The sequence below is a fragment of the Apostichopus japonicus genome, chromosome 11 (genome assembly GCF_037975245.1).
Source record: "Apostichopus japonicus isolate 1M-3 chromosome 11, ASM3797524v1, whole genome shotgun sequence".
NCBI lineage: Eukaryota > Metazoa > Echinodermata > Holothuroidea > Aspidochirotida > Stichopodidae > Apostichopus > Apostichopus japonicus.
This window is the reverse complement of record NC_092571.1, coordinates 25,748,352-25,772,917: the sequence shown is the minus strand read 5'-3', so window position 1 is coordinate 25,772,917 and position 24,566 is coordinate 25,748,352. Positions and strand designations below refer to the sequence as shown.

Genomic DNA, 24,566 nt, shown 5'->3' with positions numbered 1-24,566 from the left:
CAATGATTAATTAAAATGATTAATTGTTGCAAAATTGCAGACACAGAATGACAGAACCTAACATTTTGACGGCACCTAATCGTTTCCATAGTAGGCCTACTTTTCCTCAGTCGAACAGAACGCACGTATAATGGGAATTTCCCTTTCTGATAACGGCTAGAGGGGGGCATCCTTTCTCGCGATATCATTGGTCAATACTACGCTGACGTAGTGATCATTTCCGTCCCTGGATAAGATACATATCAGTCTTGACATACCTTGGAAGTATTTGGCATCAGTTACTGTGCACGCTATACCGTCAGTGACACCTGTTGGGTTTCTTGTTTTCCACAGGCGAATCTAACGTACAAATTTACATGGTGAAGTTAAATATGGCGTCCGTGGTTACATTTCACATGAAGCTTAGCCATATTTATAAAGGTTTAATTATTTGGTTAGCATTACATCGGGCGTTGTGTGTCTTGGATGTAACGAATAGTGACATCGTTAAACGACAATGGCCATATCCGTTACTCCCTGGCAATTTCGAAGATCTCACGAATAACCTTGAACAATGTAATAAGAAGAAGCAAGAATCGTCAACAGATAAGTTGGCACACTCGCCCACCCTCAAGCAAATCGCAACCTCACTTGCAGAAAACAAAACAGTAAATTTAGCGGCAGTCTATGATGATGTCCTGAGTCAGAAAAGCATGCTGACTTTACAGATGTATGGAACAATTGCTGCTGATTGGAGGTAAGAAAGAAACAAATTGGAGGAGTTTTTTCTTGCTTTGATATTGGAAAATTTTGGTCAAGAATGAGTGACACATTTGGATCGAGTGGTATGAATGTGTGATATGAGGCCAAGATGTGTCTCACAGTAGGTGGTGCATTTGTACATTTTTTGTTGTTTTGTTTTTTGTTGTATTGATCAAGTGCCATTTGAGGTCCAATTCTGAATGCCTCAGTCAAAGAACAGCTATGTTGATTATCATATTGTAATGTTGGATCACATACAAATATCATGCTGGTAACAATATTCAAACCATGAAAATATTGTCTGCAGTCTACTATTTAATGTTCTCATTAAGGGTGCAGCAAGTAATGACTAAGCCTTTTGGCATTCTGGTTTTCAGATTGACTTTTGTGTTGCATCTGAAGAACTGACCTAATTGTTCTGTGTATAATTACACTAAAAAAGGATGTACAACCATATGCATGTCCCAAATGCAGGAACATCGGATGTTTCTGTCGCCTAGTTGGACCCTTCTTTGCCTTTGAACCCTGAACCATATACTCCGGGGATCCTTATAAGTATGCCCCATACCCCATACCACAGGAATGCAAGATGCACATACATACTACTGCCACCATAGGCAGCATGTTCAAGACCATTGAACATTTGTCTGACAGCCTTTCTCGCCCCAGTCCCTATTATTACCTTTGTTATGGGCCTTAATTTGGGGTTTAGGGGCCAAATTGTGTCAAGAGCCTTCAACAAAGGGAAGAAGTGGGAGTTTCTTTTATCAATTATTTTAGAATATATGGATTTTCCAAGTAACCAATTATTGTCTTTTTTGGGGGGTTTTCTTCCAGGTTTAGCCAAAGTGAATCTATGCCATGGTCTACTTGGTTGAACTCAACAGTGGTCAAGTCTACAGAAGTGAATAAAGTCTTCAGTACGTTAGTTGGAGACATTAAACAGAATGCTAAAGAGTATTATCCATATGAAACAACACTGCATATTCTCAGGAGGTGAGATCTAGTGCTATATATATTCATATTTCTCTTCTTTAATTTTATAACTTACAGTATTTGTGGCATATGTCTTTGTGGTTATATTTTCTGATGAATGTCCATTTGAGTTTAATAATTCAGAATTAAGTCAGAACTATATGTACATGTGCATGCCTTGAATTTCACAATTTTATCCACTTGCCAAAAAATGCCGGTGCTTGCAAGATCTACTGGCAAAAATCAACTTTTCATCACTGGCATTTTCCTGAATAACAACAAAGATCAGTGACATCTGCCCAATGATATTTGCTCATAATGAAAGTGAAGTACGGTGTTCAGTGGCGAAGCTAGGGGTATTGGTCAGGGGGGGGGAGAGAATGGTCTGTAGGTGCGCTTTCAACACTATCTAAGCGGAGCGCCACCATAGGTTGGCGCGGAGCGTACATAAATTTTTTGAGTAAAGATACTCCCTAGATCGCCGGAAATGACCCTTTCCGGGCCTTGCTAATTTGCAGATAATTGAAGAATAAACAGGTGTCATCGCCAATTGTCAGAAAATTACACCAACAAAATGTGACATGTCAATAGGTATTTGAGAGCGCAATAAAAAAGCCAATAATCACAAATAAGTAAAAAGTAGTAAAAAGCTGAAAAGGGCGCCAGCAGTCCATTTGAGTCCGTCAGGGGGGCATCTGCCCCCTCTGACTGTATGGACGCTCTGCCACTGCTTATGTTACGGAAATCAAGCAGATTCTTTATGTAAATGCCCCAAATTTGTGACTCTGATTTGAGGGGCGAACCACAAAATTGCCTCAAGACTGCCACACAAACTTAATCAATCAAATCTTCAATGTTTTTTAGAAAAGTTTCAACTTTACAACAAAACGGCACTTTTTAAATATCAATTGCATGGGCACTTTCTAATGACATAAAATACCAAAATGGCTCATTATAATCACAAGAATGGAACAGGTTACTTTTCATTAACAAAAAAAAAGCATATCTATAATTCATAAAAAGGGACACTTTTCAGTGTTTTTATGCCACAAATGATCTGGGGGTGGGGGGAGGGGAGGTAGGGAGGAGGTGTTGTGGAGGGACATATGCCACCAATTTAAGTTGCTATGGTTGTGTGTTAAAGTGTTGCTGTGAGTAAATTGTTTCTCATCCATGAACGAAGCACGTTGGCCAGATACATCAGTATGATGTAATAAATAGGATAGAATGCTGGTGGAACTAGTTTACCATATATCTTCCCATGTATATAAGGTTATATGCAGTGTGGATCTAAGCAGGTATGGTTTCACTGTGTGCAGTGTGCATGTATATGAAATGAAATTCCCTCATAGTAATTTGATATGGTAATAAGAGATTCTTTTGAAAATCCCATTATTTTGAAGGCAATGCAGAGTGAACAATTGACTAAGTTAGTGTACGATAAATGTCGAGTTATAGTTTTCCTAGAAAGACTTTCATGAGTGCATAATTTTGCCAGTTAATTACATAACTTGAATGCAGAATAACTATTTATCTAGCTGAACTATATATATAGCTTGTGATTCTTTGCCTGTTCCGAGCAGATTGGCAGTTGTCCTCAATGATTTCTTGCAATTTGACTGATATTCACAAAAAGTGAACAGATTGTAACTGCAGGTAACAACTGAACTGTCTATCATCAAACTTTTGCTGCAGTAAATCCACATTAAAACTATCATCTTGCATTTAGGCCATGCTGATAAATAAGGGGTTAATCAACGGACTAGCGTGCGTTACTCACAGGATTAATGCACGATCGGGGGATAATACAAGCGATGCACGAGGGCGGAGCGATAGCATTAACACCCGGAGTGCATTAACCATGTGAGTAACGCACGCTAGACCGTTGATTAACCCCGTTCATTCATACACTACCATTTGTGTGGGGGAAAAATCATAAAACAAAACATTTTTGGTTACATATAACCAAAGATTTATTAAAGTGATGCCCCGTAATTTTACCGTGCGTTACTCACAGGATTAACCACGGTCAGCTGACCTGAATGGACCAATAGGATTTAGGAATCTTTACTAAGTATGAATGAATAATATTACAGTAATTCCAGTTTCTTTCAAGTCCTAAATTGCCCTTGGATATTTATTTTGGACAAAATACTTGTTTCTGGATGAGATATTAGAGACACATGGACATTTAGCCACAATCCTTAAACCATAATATACCATAAAACCTGCACCAAACACAGAGATGCATACCCACAACCCCCCTCCCCTCCCCTCCCTCCCCTACAGTGTAGATACTAAAAACCCTCTGTGGACTACATGGGGGGAAGTGGAGAGATCATGTCAGAATCATATGTCAATGGGTTTCCTGAATAAAATATCATGGTCGCCTTTTAAAGGATGGCTATAGTTTCTTTCAGATGTGATATGTGATGTAACCTGAAATAATTGACATGGTTTCTTATTTTCCTTTCAGAGGAGATTCTGTTGGTTTGATTCAAGGCGATTCAGAAGAGGTTATTCTCATTTATTTCTTGAAGGATGACTGGCAGATAAACTCTTACGGAGAACTAAATCTCTACAAGGGAGAAGAGATAGAAATGTCAGTGAAGCCATCTTCCAATCGTGCAATTGTGTGGAACGGCTCATTAGGTATAGTATATTAGGCAAGAAATTTGGCTGTCAGCGCATGTATTACTATGACATTACACCTGCTTCAAGTTCACTTATAATAAAAAACAAACTGACAAATTTCAATTATCTCAAAAAGGCAACTTGTAGGGATAGATTGCATGCAACTTTCACCAAGATTCCTTAGTATAATTTTCTACTAAAATTAAATTTTCCCCTGGAATCTCCTTTAGACCTTGCACTATAGTATCTATACCAGTTATCCAAATGTCACTGGGGAGTTAAACAAATTGAAAAGAACAGAGACACTGTTTACTAGAATGGGATGCAAAGCAGTGACTGCCGGGATTAAGTCCGGCAGGACTTTTGTTCTTCTAAGTTATTCAGCCTTATAGTTGGTGGTGTTCCCTAAAAAATTACCGCTGTACCTATGTAACCATCTCAGAGCTCAGGAGTGCCAGTCAGAAGCCTCCATCCAGTTATATTTGAAACAAACCAGGAATCTGCAGGATAGGGCATTCAAGAGATACTGTATTTGGCTCTTTATGTTCATCAGTAAAACAAGAGTAGTTAGACACTTCTTCAATGTCTGAGAATAAATTGGAGTATTAGAACCTCTTTTACAAATACCCTCCTTTTGGAAACTTTGTAGCAGTTTTTTCTTGCCAAATTAACCAAGCAATACTGATATAAGTTACCGTTTCTCTCAATCCATTCACTTTAGCCTATCTTCCAAAATCACCGAGCATGAACTGTGAGGGATCTCTGTACTTTCTAATGATTAAGTACACCGGTAACATGACAAAGGTTGATCTATTCGAGGCACGGAGACTCCATCATATCGAGGAGAAGAAGAATGCTGAAAGGAACATGTTCCATTCCATGATGGATATTAACGGTCACTATGGAAACCTTGATGTAGCCAATCATGTAACAAAGGTGACCAACATTCAATGCAACTAATTTCTGAACCTTTTTAAATAATTATATTGTTTTATTCAATATGTTTCATACTTTGATGTTTCAAAACCATGATATAGAAGGGCAGAATCATTAAATAATCAAGATATGATACAGATCAATTTCCAGCTGTGTACATTTCCTGTTGCCGGGATATATATAACATTTTAAAATTTAGTTCATTTTCAGAAATTTGTCCAAACAAAGCCAAAAAAAAAAAAAATGTGGATTTGATGTGTTGTTTGTTTTTCAATCCTCAATTCACTTTTCAAAATAAAACAAACTTGAGTACTTCCTATTAGTGCAGTAACCAGGGGATTCAGAGCTCGGTAAGAGAACATAGGCCATGTTGTTTTGTGAAAACATATCACAGAGTGCCTTTACATTAATTACGAATGCTAATTTTGCTAAGGAAAAGTGTTTTGTTTTTAATTAAAGAGTGCCCTTTTGATATTTAAAAATGCCCTGTGGTTGGAAAATTAACAAAACAAATATCGTTAAAAAGTGTTGCCTTGTTGAGAAATAGTCAAATTTGTACTAGAATGTTTGTAACAAGCACAGAGTAGATCTATTCTGTGGGAAAATTTTGGGGTGTGCCCCCTCAAATCAATGTCACATGTCCTCCTGCCCCCCTCCCCCCTCAACTTTGTACCCACCCCCCATCCTGTCTTTCTGAGTTGCGTCGCTATTCACCTTTGTTGTGTTGTTTGTTTGCAATATTTGTTTCTAGTATGTGATCTGTACTCAGCTAATACACATGTCTGTCCTCACTTAGGACTACACTGGAACAAATGGTAGGAAGATTTATGTCTTTGATGACCTGTTTCTGCAGGATGATCTTTTAAACTTGAGAAACCATGTAGAAGACTATGGTGAGTACAAAAAGACAAAGTCTGCTATATATGCAAAGAAACACACGTTATGTTATAATCTTTGATCTATTTTCTGTTTTATGATTTTAATAATTATTGCTCATATTAAAGATCATCTGTGCCATCGATGTCATTTTGTTAAATACATCAAAAACGAAAAAGCTGCAGCAAGGCCGGATCAACATGATCAAGGAATAGAGATGATATAAGCAGTGCTTATTGTCTGGAAGTGTTGATCGAGCACAAAGATCATGTCCTATAATAATAATAATAATGGACATTTATAATGCTCTGGTATCCGTCAAAAAAGACGCTCATGGCGCAGTGACACAAACAGTGTGACAGCGAAACAAAAAACAGTAAACATAGTGGAAGACAAAAATGCAAGCAAAAATGGGCAACAATGAACAATTAATTAAACAGTTTTCATGAGATGAGTCTTGAGAGGGTGTTAAAAAGAAGCAAGGCATGGACTGTGTTTTACATGTTCTGGAAGGCTGTTCCACAGAGAAGGTGCAGCAGCAGCAAAAGCTCTTTTGCTCCATGATCGATTTGAGCGATTTTCACTATCCATCTTGGCTGCACTGATGCATGCAGCCATATTCAGTCTCAAACTTTTTACATGGTGTCTTAGTGGACATTAGTGTATACATCGTTGCTACATGTTGAGGAGTGTTAGCTCCGTGATTAACGCCGGTGCCTTTCAATCATAAGGTCCCGACTTCGAGTCACTCCAAGATTAATGTACAGTATGTCGTCCAGTTACAGAGTTGTTGACAATTCATAATCATGGACGTTAAATATGAATGTAAGAGACTGACTTCGGTCAGCTTGCGGCTTTGAGAAGCCAATGATGGCTTCTTCGCCAGTTAATAAATATAATGTGAATGGTTGTTACATAATATACACAAATTGTTGAAAATAAATAACTCATCTACACTTTTGACATAATTTAATATGATGAAAACACCTCTTTTTTTTTTATTAAACATTTCTTAAATTAATTTTATAGCATGGACAGGGTTCAGTTGGCATATATATTGGTCACTCTGGTATTGTTGTGAAAACCATTTTTGCCATATTTCAAAGGGGTGGAAGAAGTAAATAGGGAGGGCATCAAAGAATGACCATCTGGTACCTCTTGTAATTCTTTCCCTTGCCTGTTGATAGGATTTTTCTTTTCTGTTTTGTTGACCTGTTAGTTTAAAGTAAATTTTAGAAATAGAAGAGTTTTGTGGCAGTCCAGTTTTTACGTCCTTCCTACCGTCTGTGTTTTGATCGGCTTTATTACCTGTCTTACAGGGGACTACTACTTTGACGATTCCTATGACGAGGATTCCGACAATGTCCAGTGGATATCGGCCATAAATATTGAATTATTTATCAAAAGTAGACTGTGGAAAGTTGTTCAGAGAATCGCAGAGTTTGTGTCTGGTGAGTTCAATTATCTAGTAAGAAGTAAATTTTCAGACCAGAAATACTAAATGAAAAAGTTAAAAGGTTGTCCTATTATTATTTATGTGCAGTTTTCGATATAGTATCATTGATACTCTCCATTGGTAAAATGGTACAAGAAATTACATGAAGGAAATACTTAAAACTATTACATTACATAATGACATGATATGACATAAATTATGACAGTAAAATAAGTCATGTATATGATTGGAATTCAACATTTTCAACCTTTCATGACATGAAACAACTTAGTAACACTTGTCAGCAGTTGGATAGGGTTAAGACTCTATGCTATGATAATAAATATTGCAAGGATTGTTTCAGCTTGATCAGAAAATTGAAGAAAATTGTTAACAACAATTTTCAGCAGATAGAATATTACTTTCATAATATTACCTTTGTTTTGCGGGAGAGCGGTAGGGGAGGGAGGCATAGCTGTTTGAAGGTATTTTGATGACTTGTCAATTTGTCAGTATAGCAATTAACACTGCATGCTTGTACAATTCGCATATATAGCAATTAATTCTGCCAATAAATTTGATCATTAATTCAGGTGTATCTACGTGGTATCCATACGACATTGCATGTAATAACATCAGAGCGTTCGACAGCACGCAGAACCATCAGGACTGCGAAACCTGGGAGGATGAATGGACATTCCTGCTATATCTAAATCCAAACTGGACGATAGATTACGGAGGAGAAACAGCTTTTTATTCTGATTCTGAGAAGTTGGAATATATCACTAGTAAGTAGTTTGTAATTAGTTCTGTATATAAAGTACTTACACAAATGCGTTAGCATTTGAAATCAGTATGAAGCCTACCAGTTAGAAGATTGTGAGATCAATAAGATATAAATGATTATGGATTCTGATAGCTGATGCTAAAAATGAACACAACACTGCTTGGTAACTGCGGCTCCTCTTTATGCATCCGTTTCTGACCAGATTCAGATTTGGACTAATCGAATATGTCGCTACAGGTGATTTGCGATTGTTGGAAAAATAAAAAATAGGAAATAAATTTGAAAAAACCACATGCTGAACCTTGTAGACTGAATGATTTGATTTCTTCATTTAACAATGAAAGGTTTTTATTTTTCATTCAGCTGGAGTTGGCCATGTTGTCTCTAACTGAAGTAGCTGTGTGTATGAGTCTCAGTGGCTGCTATAAACCTGGTGAAATCAAAAGAGAATTCAGAGTTATTTCCCGAACTGGAAGGTTGTGTAGTCTACAAGTTATTGCTAATGAGCAACTTTAAAGTTTTCTGCTCATGTAATAGAATACCCAAGCTCCTGGGAAATTAATCCATCCTTCTTTTTCTTTTTTCGTAGGTATTAGACCCAAATATGGCAGGGCTGTCATCTTTGAGGGTATTATACCACACTCCGCTCGACCTCCTTCATCGGTTCATCTTGGTCCAAGGTTCACATGTCTTTCTTCATACTTTACGTGTATGGGAGAGACACCTGCAGTCTCAAAATATGGAATAGTTTGAATTCATTGTATGTTATTAATCCACATTTATGAAAAGTGGGCAAAGTTCATCAGGGTTCCGGGGTTAAGATAGTTAGAAACAGGTCAAATTATGTTGTTTATTTTAAGAGAAGTTAGTTAAAATACTACCCTCTCATCCTCACTACTCACCCCACCCCCTCACTGTTCCCTTCCCCACTCTCTCCCACTCCCAAAGAAACATCTATCTCAGCTGTATCTTGAGTTAGATGACAAGCAGTGCTCTGTTGACTATATATTATATATATTAGTCTGTATTTTGTTTCTTCTAAAGGTTCACATTTGCAGTTAAACTTGCTATCAATCCATGGACAGCTTTAAAGAAAGCTATTATACAGGAGGTCGCACACGAGGAACATGTTCACTATGCCGCTCTTAGTCTCTTACAAAAATATTATGTAAGTATCATGTGCAGTAGACAAAGACTGGTAGAAATAGTTGTAACTAGACTCAAGTTAAATATTCAAGTTATATAAATATATATATATATATATATATATATATATATATATATATATATATATACATATATATATATATATATATATATATATATATGTATAGATATAGATATATATATATAGATATATTTATATATATATATAGATATAATATAACGAAAATCCACGTTTACTCCAAAAGAAAATATTATTAGAGAAAACCAGAGAAATAAGATATGACTCATAATTGACAAATAAGGAGTATTTTCTAAAACTTACTCCTTATTTGTCAATTATGAGTCATATCTTATTTCTCTGGTTTTCTCTAATAATATATATAGATATATATAGATATAGTCACTGAGCTACAAGTCAACACTCTCAGGGTTATATTAATCAAGTAACTGATGATAGATGGACATATTTTAAACAACCTTGTGGAATGTTCAATTCCTATTTGCCTTACTGGATATAATGAAAATTGGAGTTGATACGGTTTTGTATTATAGTGGACTTGGCAGCATGATGGTCAAGCCTGTCTATCAAAAAACAGTCCTCCTCAAATTCACTCCACTATTAATAATTTGTTACTTGATAGCACAAACTACCCCATGTACTACCATTAGAATTCATACTTGAGCGCACCTAATTTATTGACCAGTCACCTATATGATTTTAAACAAAGGTGCTCTAATGGCCAGCACTACTTTCCAGTGTGTGAACACAAGTTTGGCTCGACCGCTGAAATAGTACACTATGTGTTTAATCATGAATTTGAGCAGAGGAGGGTTCAGTATGGCTAGAGTTACCAACTGGGTACATATTCATAACTGAGTGCATATTCAATCTCCCCTGTTTTTGGCCAAAAACAGGGGACTCAAGTGGTATTTGTTAGAGGCAGGGAAGTTCCAAATGAGCATAGAGATGTGATGTTGTACATGACAAGACTGTTCTGGCATAAACTTTGCATAAAAAATACTTCGTACTTCAGAATTGGGATGCAAAGACAGCACTCAACTGGTATATACACTATATATATATATATATATATATATATATATATATATATATATATATATTTATATATATATATGTTGGTAACTTCACACAAAGTTGAAACCATATCCCATCAACGGTTAAATTTGGAAAGCAAAATCGTAATCTCAACCATTCCTACCTCAGAGTGATCAACTAGATCTATTGGAGAGAGAGGAAACTCCAATGCATCAACATTTAAGAGACCATTTACCACAGCACGGGGATGACAATGAAGCTGAGGATGGTGAGGAGTTGGAGGAGGAGGATGAGGAGGAGATGGAGGAGGAGATAAGGGCAGTCTGTGAGCCAGGAAGTCATTGCACCGAAAATCTCCACCCAAGTCGTTACACAGCAGATGCACAAATGAAGGAGTTGATCGCTGGTATCTTAGAGGAGGATGAAGATTCCATAGAGGATAGTTTTATTGACTTAAGTGGTACGTTAACAGCAATCAAGATGGAATAGGGGTTGGTGGGAGGCTTGGGAATGGGAGTATGTGACTGTATCGATAGAAAGATAATGGGGAATATTTGACAATGAGGGTTATAATGTTTCTATGGAACAAGGGAAAGCTAGCTGGGAGCCATTCAGATATGATTCTGTCTATTAAATAATGATTGCTAAATAGTCATGGCAGGTTTAATAGGGATTTTTGTGGGACAGAATGGGTATGGGAGAAAGGTGGGCTTCAGTAAGCTATATTTTGTCCAAAAGATTTCACCAATTCAGGGAGTTTAATTTCCTTTCCTGTACATGGTTGTCATTTGTCTCAGTGAGAAGATGGTTTATTGTGCTGAATGTACTTTTTAAAGTTAGACTCATTTTAATAGTGACACACTAGTCTAGGGTAACCATTGCACTGAGGTGGGGAAGGTGAGAGAGTTGACAGCAGGGAGAGGATGTCAACAAGCCAGAGGTAAATATTAAAGCAGATGTAATCCAGAATATAAGATATGATATGAAGGTATTATTTTGTAAAGGAGCATTGTCCATTATTACTGACAACATTTTGGCAGACTTGTGCTCAAAATTGCTGCAGGTTCTAACTATTGAAAACTTAGCGCATACTTTCTAGCTGTTAACCTATTTCTTCCTTCCTTCATGCAGAATTTCCTGAGGTACTTCTTAGAAAGCTTTTCATATACCAAGCCATAGCAGATGCTGGCACCAATTACGAAGAACTTAACGAGATACAGGCCCAGTTTTTCCTCGATATAAGCGAGATCCAGAGGCGGTACGTGAAGCTCTTGGAGTTACTTTTGTGATAGATTCATTATTGAACTTTTACTTGGAGATCACACAGGCCCAGATGGGCCCAATGTGGAAATCGTTGAATGGAACACAGCAAAACATCTACGCAGGATTTCTGCTCTACCTAACTCACTTCTTAAGGCTTGGTCTGATATTCCTGTATGCCCTTGTCGAAGAATATATTCCACAATACATTATATCATTATCCTATACTGCATTTGCCTTCAGGTGAAGGGCAGCAGAGTGGTGCATGGATTCAAGGTTCTTCAAATCCTTTAGAGATAACTTTCTAGTTAAATCAGAAACAGAAAACTGAGGGCTGAATAGCTCAGTCGGTAGAGTGCAAGACCTTTAATCCTGAAGTCATTGGTTGGAATCCCATTCTAGCCAATGATTTTGTTAAGCTCTTTTGTAACAGGGCCAGAAATAAATTATGGAGCGCATAACTGGCTGTGATGCAACAATTAAAACAGACAGTGTGTTTCCATGTTTTCCAGAAGTGCAGTGTGTATAAAGTGTATGCATTGTAATAATTCATTCATAACTTTTGGTTCATGTATAATTTGCTATACTCTGTAATTAGGAAAGTTATATGTTAAAAAAAGGCCCCCAAAATCCTATTATTTTTCAGATATTGGTGAAATGATTCTAATAGGCTACTTTTCCTATTCTGTTCCCCCTCATTACGATCTTCCCTGCCTATAGTAAATACCACCCAAGTCCCCTGTTTTTGGCCAAAATCAGGGGCGATTGAATATCTACCCGAGTTGGTAATGCTAGCCATACTGAACGCTCCTCTGTACAAATTTATGATTAAACACCCAGTGTAATATTTCAGTCATTGTGGTAAAGCTAAACTTGTCCTCACACACAGGAATGTAGTGCTTGCCATTAGAGCCCTTATGTTTACAATCATACAGGTGACTGGTCAATTAATTAGGTACACTCAAGGATGAATCCTAATGGCAGTAGTTGGGGTAGTAGTTTATGCTATCAAGTAACAAATTGTTTATGTTCGAGTGAATTTGAAGAGAACTGTTTTTCTATAGACAGGTTTTGACCATCATGCCTGTTATACAGTATATATCTTGTGTTAAAGTGCTTTTTCTTGCCAGTGAAGTTTTAATGTATACCTTGACAGGAAAGGCTGTGTTGTGTCCAGGGATGCTTATCTTACCATAATTTGTTTTAATTGATATATTTGTTTTGGTATACAGTGCTTTCAATATTTCATTTTTTTAGTTTCCTTTTCTGAATGAGGGGAGACTCAAGGTGCATTTATATTAAAATAAATATTTAACAAGAAGTCCAAATTATAACATCTTTGCTTCCTCTTTTTTGTCTTGTTGTTTATTTTGGATGTTATGTAATAAAATTGCCAACTCGTTAGTTAGAATTTTACACGAACAAGCACAGGATGTGTGGATGTGGGGGTGGGGGTATGGGTTAGGGGTTATTTAGAGGGGCAATGGAAGATAGGATAATGGGTGAAACACAGGAAAATTGAAGCCAAGTTATGGCATTTGAAATTATTTAGTAATAACATGCACCTAGTTCCAGTATCCAATGTTATAACCTCTTCAGAGTACACTCATTATATAGTAAAAGCATTGCTGAAAAGGCCTAGCTTGACCACCACCAGCAAAATGTTCCATATAGTAATCATGTAATCACCTATAAACATAAATCTGATTGTAGTGAACAATGTTTCTCAATTTATATTCAAAACGTGGAAGGTCCTCACAGGCACACTTCGCTTCAACCCATGCTTCACACTGTTAAATGAATATTTCTGTGTTAACACAGAAATTAAGGTATATATGCTACATAGACACAGATATGCACTTAGTAATTTTCCTTTCACCTTATCCACCCCATGTATGACAACCAGCAGCTGTTTTATTATGTTCTCACATCATCAAATAAGTAACCTGATGGAAATTAAAAAGTCACCCTGCTTTATTGTACCCCTTGCCGGGTTTATCTTTGCTCCCATTTTCCTGCTGGATCCCCTCGTTTCCTGCTCCCTTGCAACTCCACCAATGGTATAGCAGTTTTATCAGTCACACAGCATTACAAATCTAGCAGGGAGTCATTCGCTGCAAGAGAGCATATAAGATGGAAGGAAACCCTGGCCTCCTCTTTCACAGATTATTTGAAAACAAACCTATTTCTTGGTGATTGTAATTCTGAACAACTCGATCCAAGTTCTGCGATTGAGATGGGCTATATACGGCTGACTTTTTCTCAGATTTTGTGTCTATGCCACCTGTGACATAATGGCAAGTTATTTACATGTTATTCATAACCGTTTTAGTACCGAATGGGTTTCGGAAAAGGGGCGGGTGGATATCACGGTGGGGAGCCCGTGGGGAAGGCGTAAGTTGCGTATTCCAAAAGGCGTCTGCTACCCATTTGACGTGTAGCAGACGGCGCAAAGACCTCTTTCGCTGTACACTGTACAGTACAGCAACTTTACGTTGTAGGATCAACGACGGCGACACGTTCCATTTCATATCACATCGAATCCTGTATTATAAGAATAACACAATGTTCTCAGATTAATACATATTGTACCATAGTGTATAACGTATGTGATAGCGTTTGGGATCTCTGCTGCAAGAAATGTCCGTCAGTTCAAGCAGTGAAAGCCTTATTTTACCAGACTGGTACAAAAGCAAGGATGGAAAGCAGTACATCAATGCTATCTTCAAAGGAGGGAAGCGTAAAGTTTTCGGTGTGTGACAGTAATATCATTTTTTTTCCCGTGAAGAAAAGATGCCCAAATAGGCTACAGTTAATGTAGCAGTTGTGCGAAAACTAGGCTAGCCCAGGGCCCTTACTGTATAGGCCTACTGTAAGTCTACGATGATGTGGCTACAGTGGAATGAAATAAAGTAACACATCATTAGAAAATAAAGAGGTTTCGCTCATATAATCTACCAGCTTTGATAATAATTTAAGAAATTAAGGTGTCAAGATTATGGATAAAGTTAGCCTAGAGGCTAAATGCTTAAATTTAGGTGAGGCCCTTTCCTTATTGGCCTTGCATGGGGCTGAAAGTTTTAGATTTGCATCCACCTCCCCATGCTTGAAACCGTCTGCCAAAAATGTTCATTATTTACATGAATTGACATTCCATCAACAAATGCAAGTTCCAATCCACAAACAGCAGTAAAAGAAAAGGCCTATAAGCTGTCCGCTATCTTCAGGCCATTATTATAATTAATAGAACTTTAATGGACTGTTACGTTTTTATCACATAGGGGTCTACAACCCATGTGCATGATCTTCAAAACTGATCTGCTTCATTGATATATTTTTGCTGAGTGCCACTTTAATCTGCCACTACTGGAAAACTTCATCAGCAACAGTAAACAAGGCACTTATCATGACGAGAATTAGTCCATTAACCATAGGTTGCATTTTTCAGCTCTCTTGACCTCAACTTACTGAAACTTTATCTCTTCTGCAAACAGACTGGTTAGTTTGGAAGAGTTGATTTGTTCACACCTTGCCATGTCTGCCTTGATCTGATAGTGATTTGGCTACTAGCTGTGTGAAGAATTGCATAATAGATGAATAGGCAGCTCAACTAAGGTGCGAAAAGATGGGACTGATCACTCAGCTAACCAACTGAAAAAACCTGCCGTTCAGTACAAACGGCGGGTTTTTGGATGCAACCTATAGCTAATGGACACTTTCGTGACATGTTGCCTAAAATAAAATAATAATGAAATATGAAAAAGGCTCATGCAAATATAAAACTTTCATTTCAAATATTGATACCAATGCCTTAGTGTTTGCTTGCATATTTCTTCCCAGTTTGCTGATCTGAAGTATCAACTATGGCCTAACTTAATCCAAATCATTCTTGATGCCTGTCGTTATAATTAATATGTAAGAGTTTCTCACAACATATATCCAGCCTTGGCCTCTCTGCTCCCAAAGGAAAAGACAAGACCTGAAGCAATTGATTTGATTTGATTTATTTTGTTTTTTTACGTGCAAATATACACTGTGAAAGGAAGTCTTCTATAAAGCATACAATAGCTTAACAATGTAGAAGACTCCCTGAAGAAAGAAAAGAGAAGAAAAAATTGAAAACCAAATTAAACGTTTCGACAATAAATCAATTATATGATATTTTAATCAATATGATGCAATTATTTCTTTAATATAACATTTTCTAAATGTTCTACAGGATAATTTATTTTTAATAATGTCAGTAATAGAAGTAATCATTTGCAATGTACTATTCCATTCATTTCAATATCTTTGTATTATAATTTACACATGGATGTATCTCATACTGTCATTATATGCCTTTTGTAGGATTCTTGGAGAGGCCAGCCTTACCTCCCCAGATTACACCCGAAATGTGGAACTTCAAGGCCAGACTGGTCGGCAAATCAGGGGTTGGTAAGACCAGTACAGTAGCAAAGTTGACAGGTCAGCCTGCACCAAGATCCCATTGTGAAACACCAGGTATGTAGGTCTTTGTTTTTATTCATTGAGAACATTACACAGGGCATAGTTGGACATACAGTAACATGTATTTTAAATCTTCACAGCTGTTGAAATAACAAGCAATGGTGTTAACACTGTTTCAGTGATGTACATTTTAGAAGTTGGCTAATATCAGGATAGAATCCTGAAATACTTTGTGCCAGGGGTGCAGGAAGGAGTTTCAGATTGGTGGATCTGAAGTGGTTGGATGTCTGTGAGCCAAATGACCCATTACTGAGCTGTGTCTATTTCTATTTTCTATGTGGATTTATGTGTTTATGTGGCACTCATCTGGGACTGATAACCATTTCAACCTGTTTAGCCCTTGCTTGGTTTTTACCCGAAAAAACAGTGATTTGCCGGATATCATGTGATCTACGAAGTAGCCAAAAGCTATCTACCTTATCTTGGCTAATGAAGCAGCTGCAGAAGGAATAAACTTTCACAAAAGAGCATGGAGGGATAAGATATAGAACAGAATTCTAGAAGTCCACCATTAAGATTCAGTAGTGCTAGAAAAATAAAAAGCTGCAACTCTGTGCAGTTTAATATATAGTGTGAATTATTTGAAACTTGGGTGGTTAAAATGGACAAAAAGATACAAAATGGAATAGCAATGAATTGCAAAAAAACAAACATACATCCACAAATTACCCTAACATTGCTCCTACCAATCCAGAGGGGTGGAGGGAGACAAAGGAATACTACTTTGCCTGGGAATAGATTTATAAATTGAGGGAACAGTGGGACTATAAGCAAAATGTAAGCTGAGTATTTTGCAAACTCATAGAGCAGAGAGTATATGTAAATTTTGCATACTTTTTACATCTGGGCAGGAATTGTATCATCTGTGGCATACTGGCCAATCAAATTGAATTCTAATGGTAATGTCATCCTCACGAGGCTTCAGTTTTGGGATGCTGGAGATAACGTCGGTAAAAAGTACGACCACATTTATCCTGTAAGTAGCACTTTACTATGAACATGTGATAAATTATAATATATTATAATAAATTATAAATTTTAATTATAAAGTAATAAATAATAATGAATTTTATCAATTTTTAAGTTTACCACACAATGTCTTGTTGAGTGTCACATTGATTGCTCAGTTATAATCATATTATAGGATTAAATATGTCTAGTATCACATTTTCAGTTCCTGATTTTTTATGTATGAAAAGGATGAGAGATATTGCATACAGTATTACGGTACATATTTGATCTGCAGCTATGAAATTTGATTTGATAAAAGCTTATTTGGGCATTATATTTTCATCATGTTAGTAGTGGTATTCTGAAGCTATCATCATTTTCTGGCATGACATTAATTTCCTTGGTGTATGTAAACTTTATTTATAGTAATAGATTATTGATACAGTAGCAATCGAAGCCATCTTGTCTTTAGTCAACTTAGTGATTATGAAATATTAATTAAGAATTTTATGGATGTTTCTGTCTACCTCTTGGTTTAAAGACAAGATATATTTGCTGAGGTGTTGTTTATTTATGATTGTTCCCTCTTTTGTTATTTTACTTTTGTTATTTTTTATTATTATTATTTTCTTTTTGTTATATTACATTTCAGAGCCCTCCACATTCTATTTTGCTTTACCATTAATACTCTACAAGTCACAATATCTCTTTTCTGCCTCCTACTCTTTGCACTGCTTCTGAGACTTGAGAGACTACTTAAGCATCTATTGAAACATGCACAGATTGAAGAATTTCACATCTTTTGATCTTTCACAGGCCTGCCGAGAAGACATAGACGTTACCCTCTTCCTCTTCTCGTATACGGATAGATCCAGCTTTTTGGATTTACACAAGAAACTGAGCGACTCAGAGGACGACCTGAAAGACACCCTCCGTGTCATCGTCGGAACTAAATTCGATCAGATTTATCGAAGCGAAATAACATCAAAAGAACTTGAAGACTTCCAAAGACAATGGATGGTACCGTTACTCAGTGTACAGAACGTCCACAAGACGGAAACAGACAGCGGGCGCATCGTCACAGAGACCTGCAATGACCTCAAGGATGTAGCGCCCTCTCTGAATCGATTGTGCGAATTTCTCTTGGCATTCCGGATGATCAAAAAAGGCTTGCTCAAAGATTATGCTTGGGTGAGGACGGAAAGTAGAAGTGAGGATGATGATGCTGACAGTGACATCGAAGCTACTTATGTTTGAAATAAGAATAAATTATGCTAGATAGAACACTAAATGGTCACTCAGGACAAAATTAGACTTTCCAGGTTACTCACTTCTCTTGAGAGTTTTGCTTTGGGCTGAAGCATTTAAATATTTGATTCCTATCATTGTTTTAAGAAACCTGACAGACAAAAAGAGCAAGAGAACAGGCCTTGAATTAAGGGTTTTGGTGAAATCTTATTTTAAAGCTTTCTTTCATTTTTCCCTTGAATCCTTAAGTTTTCAAAGAAGCACATTTTAGGCAAAAACAAAAATGGAAACTGTACCAATAAATAATACCACAGAAGTGAGCAAATTTACTTCCAGAACACTGTCTAGGAAAAATAGATTCTGTTAATCTGTATCAGGGTTGTCAAGAGGGACTAACTCTTGGTTTGAAGAGCAACCCAGTGTACAATAATACAGTGGATTTATATAGCAAAATCACAAACAAGAAGTAGCTGCTCCAGGTGAATTTCGGTCAAAGAAACAAGTAAACAGATGAGTATAAAACATTGAGGTAAAAGTCAAGTGCAGAGTCACTCATTTTGTGGGGTTTTTTCAACCCTTTGCAAGTAATGTCCAAGACTGTGTGGAACTGTGGACAGTTCTCACTGCATTATTTACGTCTATTGGAAAAATGTTGTCACAAGTTTGTATCATGTCTCTTTCATTTTGAAAAATGAGTGACTCATTCAGTTATAACCCCCCGTACCCCTCTCCCCTTTACAGTGCTGTAGTTTTACCCCTGTAACATTTATCTGCTGTTTAAGGCAGAATGTTGTGGAAGACACAAATACGACTTTTGTATTTCTTACCGACCAGTTGAATAGTGGTTGAAATGCCTTTTGTTCCACACGATCTTAATAATTTATTGCTTAATCAGTATATGATCTCTTTTTATATTAAACAAAAAAGAAAAGGGCAACGTGCAATACTTTTAGTATATTCACCGACCAACATGGTTGAATTTTACTCAGTAGTTTCTTTCAAACTTTGTTTTCTTTTTGTCAGACTTAAAAGTTTTTAAATTTCTTAAATATTTCATTTTAATTTCTCTTGCTTTATTGTGATTTGTACTGAATAATAACTTGTAATAATACAATTTTTCAGTGTTAAGTATTCAGCTAAGTGACTATGCAGTAGTAAAAAATCGTATAGCACTTCAGTTTCTAAAATGGTAATGTTATTTTTTGTGAGTAATATGTCATTGGCCTTATCAAGACTGTATACTAGTTAAAAGTTGAATAACTGACCATTGTACTCAAGGTAATTGTTCCAAACCCAGCTATTGTTTTCCGATTTTTCCCAGTACATCGAAGTCTGAATCCAACTACAGTACTCTTTGATTGTTTAACAGCCATTGTATTTAAATTAACTGCTCTTTTTATTCAGGCATTGTGTTAAATTCATTCTTTATTCCTCTTTTTGTTTCTAGTTTGTCCTTTTCCAGCTAATGTATTCAAATCAAACTCTCGTAGTAGTGGGTTCATGTTATGTAACTCTGACTCATATCATTCCCCCATTCAAACTGTTTCTTAATACTTCATATGAGTACGAAATATCCTTATATTTATGAATAATTATTGCAAGAGGGAGAACGAAAGAGAAGAATGAAATGGAAATTGCTTTCGTACATTCTCAAGTAAATCCATTCGTTTCATTTAAGAAAAAGAAGATAATTCAGCAAAGTAAAGTCGGAATGACAATAAAAACCATTGTCAAAACTAGGTAAAGTGCCCTGATTGCATGGCTGAGAAATGCGAATTAAAGTCTTATTGTGTACGTTAGGAGTTCTGAATGGAGTAGCTGGTTTCATTAATATCTGTTTTGTTGATATTTGAACTTTTAATAAGAGGTGTTATTTGGCTCTAGGATGTGTACTAACTACAGGCTGTTGTTGGATGCTCTCTTCAAGCCATTGAAATGTGTCGTTTGCCTTAAAGGCATTGAAGACTCGCCCCAAACAGTGTGCCACGCTCTGCAAAAATTTAACTTTCTGTTGCTTGCAAGTGAAGTTTTCTTCTTGTCCCTACAAAATGCAGACAGTAATGAAACATGATACCCAGTTATCTCTTATCTGGACCTGAGATCAGGGAGTTCTATAACAACTCTCTGCTGAGATGTCCATTGCTGCTATGTACACTGTTTGGGCGTATTGACCATAGCTACATGTATTGACTGTACACTAGTGTCTAATAACCGGCGGTAGCAAGCTGTGTGTGTATTTTCTGGGATCGATGGTGGTGTCTAACACTTCTGTTACACCTCATTCGAAACGTTTAGATTACCGGCGTCAGATGTTTCTTTGTGCACGAGTCTTCACTCCCTTTAATTCATTTTGAAACAGACCTACTTTATATTTTTACAGCTTGTCAGTACAGGGAGCCTATTCCTTCTCCAAGTGTGTTTTAGTTGTAACCACAACAATACAGTTTTTCTTTTGTCAAAAGCATTCACATCTCCCTTCCCCCATTAGAAAAAAAGTAGCCTCTTTATAACCCTTTGCTATATCCTGAAACGTGACACAGCAGAGATGATAACCTTATATGTTGGTCAAAGTTTTGTATGAGAATCTATTTACAGATCATACATCTTTGCTCTGCCCCCTTCCCCTCCACCCAAGGAAATAACAAGCCTGACTGCCAGTGTATTAAACAGAGTACTAAGGTTATTACACTATTCTTCTATTACTATATTGTTTGTTTTAATTTTTAAACAATTTGAATAAAGGAGAAGGGTTGAATGAAAACAATTTGTTAACATTTTTTTCAAATTGTATTTATATCTTGTTGAATTGAAACTATAAAATTAACAAAAGAAGAATGATGATTAAAAGTAATATCAGAAGTAAAAACAATAGTACATAGGTATGAAAGATGACTCCTGCTGTCTGTTAACTATAGACAGTTATCAAGTTTAACACAAAGCATAGATGGCGCTATTAATCAACTATATAGTCTTGGCACCATTAATCAAATACAGTGTTGGCGCCATCCGACTTTAAAACGCTCTTCCAGCTTTCGCAGAGCTGGTCCTTGTCAAAAGTTTTATCATAAAATAAAATCAATACATGCAAACACCAATTCGTTGACAGATTTCCATATCAAGATATCAATAATTGGCTGTAGACTGGTAAGTATTCAGCCCTGGCTGGTTATGCAAATGCTGGCACAGTATTAGACACCTACAATTTGAATATCGGAGCCGAGTAGGAGATGAAAAGCTGTGAGGAGTTTGATTAGTATAGTACTTCAACTGTAGTCAGTGCCAGATAATCCGTAATATATATAGTAGGTGAACTGCCCCCCCCCTCCACCTTCCCCACCCACTGTCAAGGGTCCTACATGGAAAACTCAAAAACTAAAGGCGGGTGATCAGATGGAGATTGATTAGTATAGTACTACAATTGCAGTCAGTGCCAGATAATCCAATATATATAGTAGGTGTAGTGCCCCCTCCACCTTCCCCACCCACTGTCAAGGGGCCTCCATGGAAAACTCAAAAACTAAAGGTGGGTGATTTGGGTAAGCATGGCATACCCAGAGCCCCAGAGGATATTATATATTAAGTTAAAGGTATTTGAAATCTCACAACTGACGGCAGGCTCTGTGGAATGATTTAACAGTCTGCATATACTCCCTGGTGGTTTAAACGTCCTCAGTATTCCCCCCTCCCCCCAAACTAAGCTATTTCCCAAAGTAGTTTCCTAGAGGCTCGGAGCCTCCATATTATTTCCAGACATCAAGCAACATTCAATTAGAGGCAAACGAAAGTGTTTTTTGTTTAAATCTTAGGGTTTATAGTGACCATTAATTGACTATCTAGCATATTTGGAGGCAATTACTGCTGATCTTTCAAAATTCAACTATTAAATCTGCATGCATGCACCTCACGCAAAATATAACAATAATTGTTTTGCAAAAGTCTATTAAAGTGATAATGTTTATAATCAAATAAAAGTATCATTATATTAAAAACATATTTACAGGTTGCATTGAACTGCTTTAAAATTTTCATAAGATTATTAAAATGTAAAAGTCGATGTAGGATGATATGAATATAAAAAAATTCAACTACTAACTTTTTTACTTTATCTGGGCTAATTGATTATGTTTAACAACAAACATGGGAGTAAACATGTCAATCCTTTAAAATATACAAATAAAACATCGTACCATAATAAAAGAGCATAAAATTCTATTCACATTTTATCCTCTTAAACCAGTCGAATGCCTTATATTCCCACAATTTTTTTACAGTTTGGACAATTAAAACCTACGAGCATTACATAACATAATACTTCTAACAATAGTTCTGACATTCTAAATGATGGTATAAGACACCCCCAACTCTCCTCCCCAACCCATAACAACTGTTTTTAACATTATATTGTGCCTAACTCAAGAAATGGGTGATTGAGTTTAAGATGTTTTGACTGGATTTACCCTCCCCTTATTCCAGTAAATGTCGCTAACATCACTATAAAATTTGAAAAAATTGAGATCTTTGTGATACAAAGTGCCATCCAGGATGTGGTTTGGATCTACAGATGTAGAAAGTTCCCAGCAAGGTTGCGTAGCAACCAGCCTCAGTCACCAGTATAAACTGTATATGTATCCTACCAGAGAAATGCATTGCAAGGAGTGAGGTATTTATTGGTTAAATTATATTAAACATTAATGTTTGAGTATAGTTCCTTACTTTCATTATAAAGCAAACATGACTTACTTAGCCACTTGCCATTAAAAACAAATTTACACAAGTGAATTCCCAAGATCGTAACCTAATTCACATATAAGAATAAGGGCTTGGAGATGTTAGTGTTATTGAAGGATTAGGTCAAATCTCACCACCTGATTGCACACATTTTGGGCAAGAGCATAGTAACACTTCATATTAAAAACTGCTTCAAAATTTTTTGGTAAAACTTTCAGGACTGAATTTACCAACATTTACATATAATTGGATAAATCCCTTCAATTTAACTAAGATTTTGGTGAACCAAGCAAAGGTTCATGGTTTTCAGGTACATTTCTTTCCCTTACTGTCGTGTAACTTCCAATAGATTGTGACAATTTCAAGGCATATTACAGCTTTATTGGAGTCCAATATAAACACACCAAACCCAGAGTAAGCTACAATTCCAATACTATCTTCATTGTACTACTGTGATAAATACATGTTTCGATAAAATAATCACATCACCCCTAGTTTTTTTCCCTGACTAATGTAATAACATGCATATTTGTGAATGAATCTCCTTGCTACATTGAGTTATATAAAATGCATATTTTACTATATTTAAAGTATACTCAAAAAAATCTTAAAATAATTTCCGATCAATCAATTACACGTTATTTTCAACTTTAATGACTTCTTCCCGGTGTGCAATCTCTCGTGCTTCTTCCTCCCACTTCCGGTCGAGAAGCCCCTGTCGCAGTGCTGGCACTGGTACGGGCGTTCCCCCGTGTGGGTCCTCTCGTGGGTCTTCAGATGTCCCTTCTGCGAGAACGCCCTGTCGCACAGACCGCACTTAAAGGGCTTCTCGCCCGTGTGGATCCTCTCGTGAATAAGACACTTGCTGATCGAGTAGAACGGTTTCGAACAGTATCTGCAACGAGGTAGATTGATCATCCCTTCTTCCGTGTGGAGCTGTTCGTGTCTCTTGCAGTCCCCCACCGCTGCGAACCCCCTCAGGCAGTGCTTACACTTGTAAGGTTTCTCGCCGGTGTGCTTACGCTCGTGGAGGACCCTCTTACTATTCGAAGAGAAAGGTTTCCGGCAGTACTGACAGTGATTCGGCTGCTCGCGGTTCCTGGGACCGTCCGTCACCCTCGACTGGGTATCCTCGTCATCTCCCGGACTGGTTTCCACCTCGCTCGTAATCTGCAGACTCCTGCTGTGGTTAGGTTCTGCTTGGTACGGTGGCACCTTGACGGCGTTATCGACCGAGTGGAGTCTCTGGTGGGCGATGTATG

At 37.0% G+C, this 24,566-nt stretch overlaps 2 protein-coding genes across 2 annotated transcripts; both read left to right on the top strand.

Moving 5' to 3' along the window:
* Positions 1 to 268: 268 nt before the first annotated feature.
* LOC139976198 (uncharacterized) lies at positions 269 to 13,196 on the top strand. The gene is made up of 11 exons (XM_071984718.1): positions 269 to 736; positions 1,579 to 1,737; positions 4,193 to 4,368; positions 5,072 to 5,286; positions 6,083 to 6,179; positions 7,482 to 7,613; positions 8,191 to 8,385; positions 8,974 to 9,064; positions 9,429 to 9,552; positions 10,777 to 11,068; positions 11,740 to 13,196. Exons 1-11 carry the CDS (start codon positions 357 to 359, stop codon positions 11,895 to 11,897), a joined length of 2,019 nt encoding a protein of 672 aa, XP_071840819.1. The 5' UTR covers positions 269 to 356; the 3' UTR covers positions 11,898 to 13,196.
* A 1,237-nt stretch (positions 13,197 to 14,433) lies between these two features.
* On the top strand, positions 14,434 to 22,863 carry LOC139975630 (ciliogenesis and planar polarity effector 2-like). The gene is made up of 4 exons (XM_071983690.1): positions 14,434 to 14,620; positions 16,219 to 16,371; positions 17,229 to 17,353; positions 18,145 to 22,863. Exons 1-4 carry the CDS (start codon positions 14,509 to 14,511, stop codon positions 18,583 to 18,585), a joined length of 831 nt encoding a protein of 276 aa, XP_071839791.1. The 5' UTR covers positions 14,434 to 14,508; the 3' UTR covers positions 18,586 to 22,863.
* Positions 22,864 to 24,566: the final 1,703 nt, after the last annotated feature.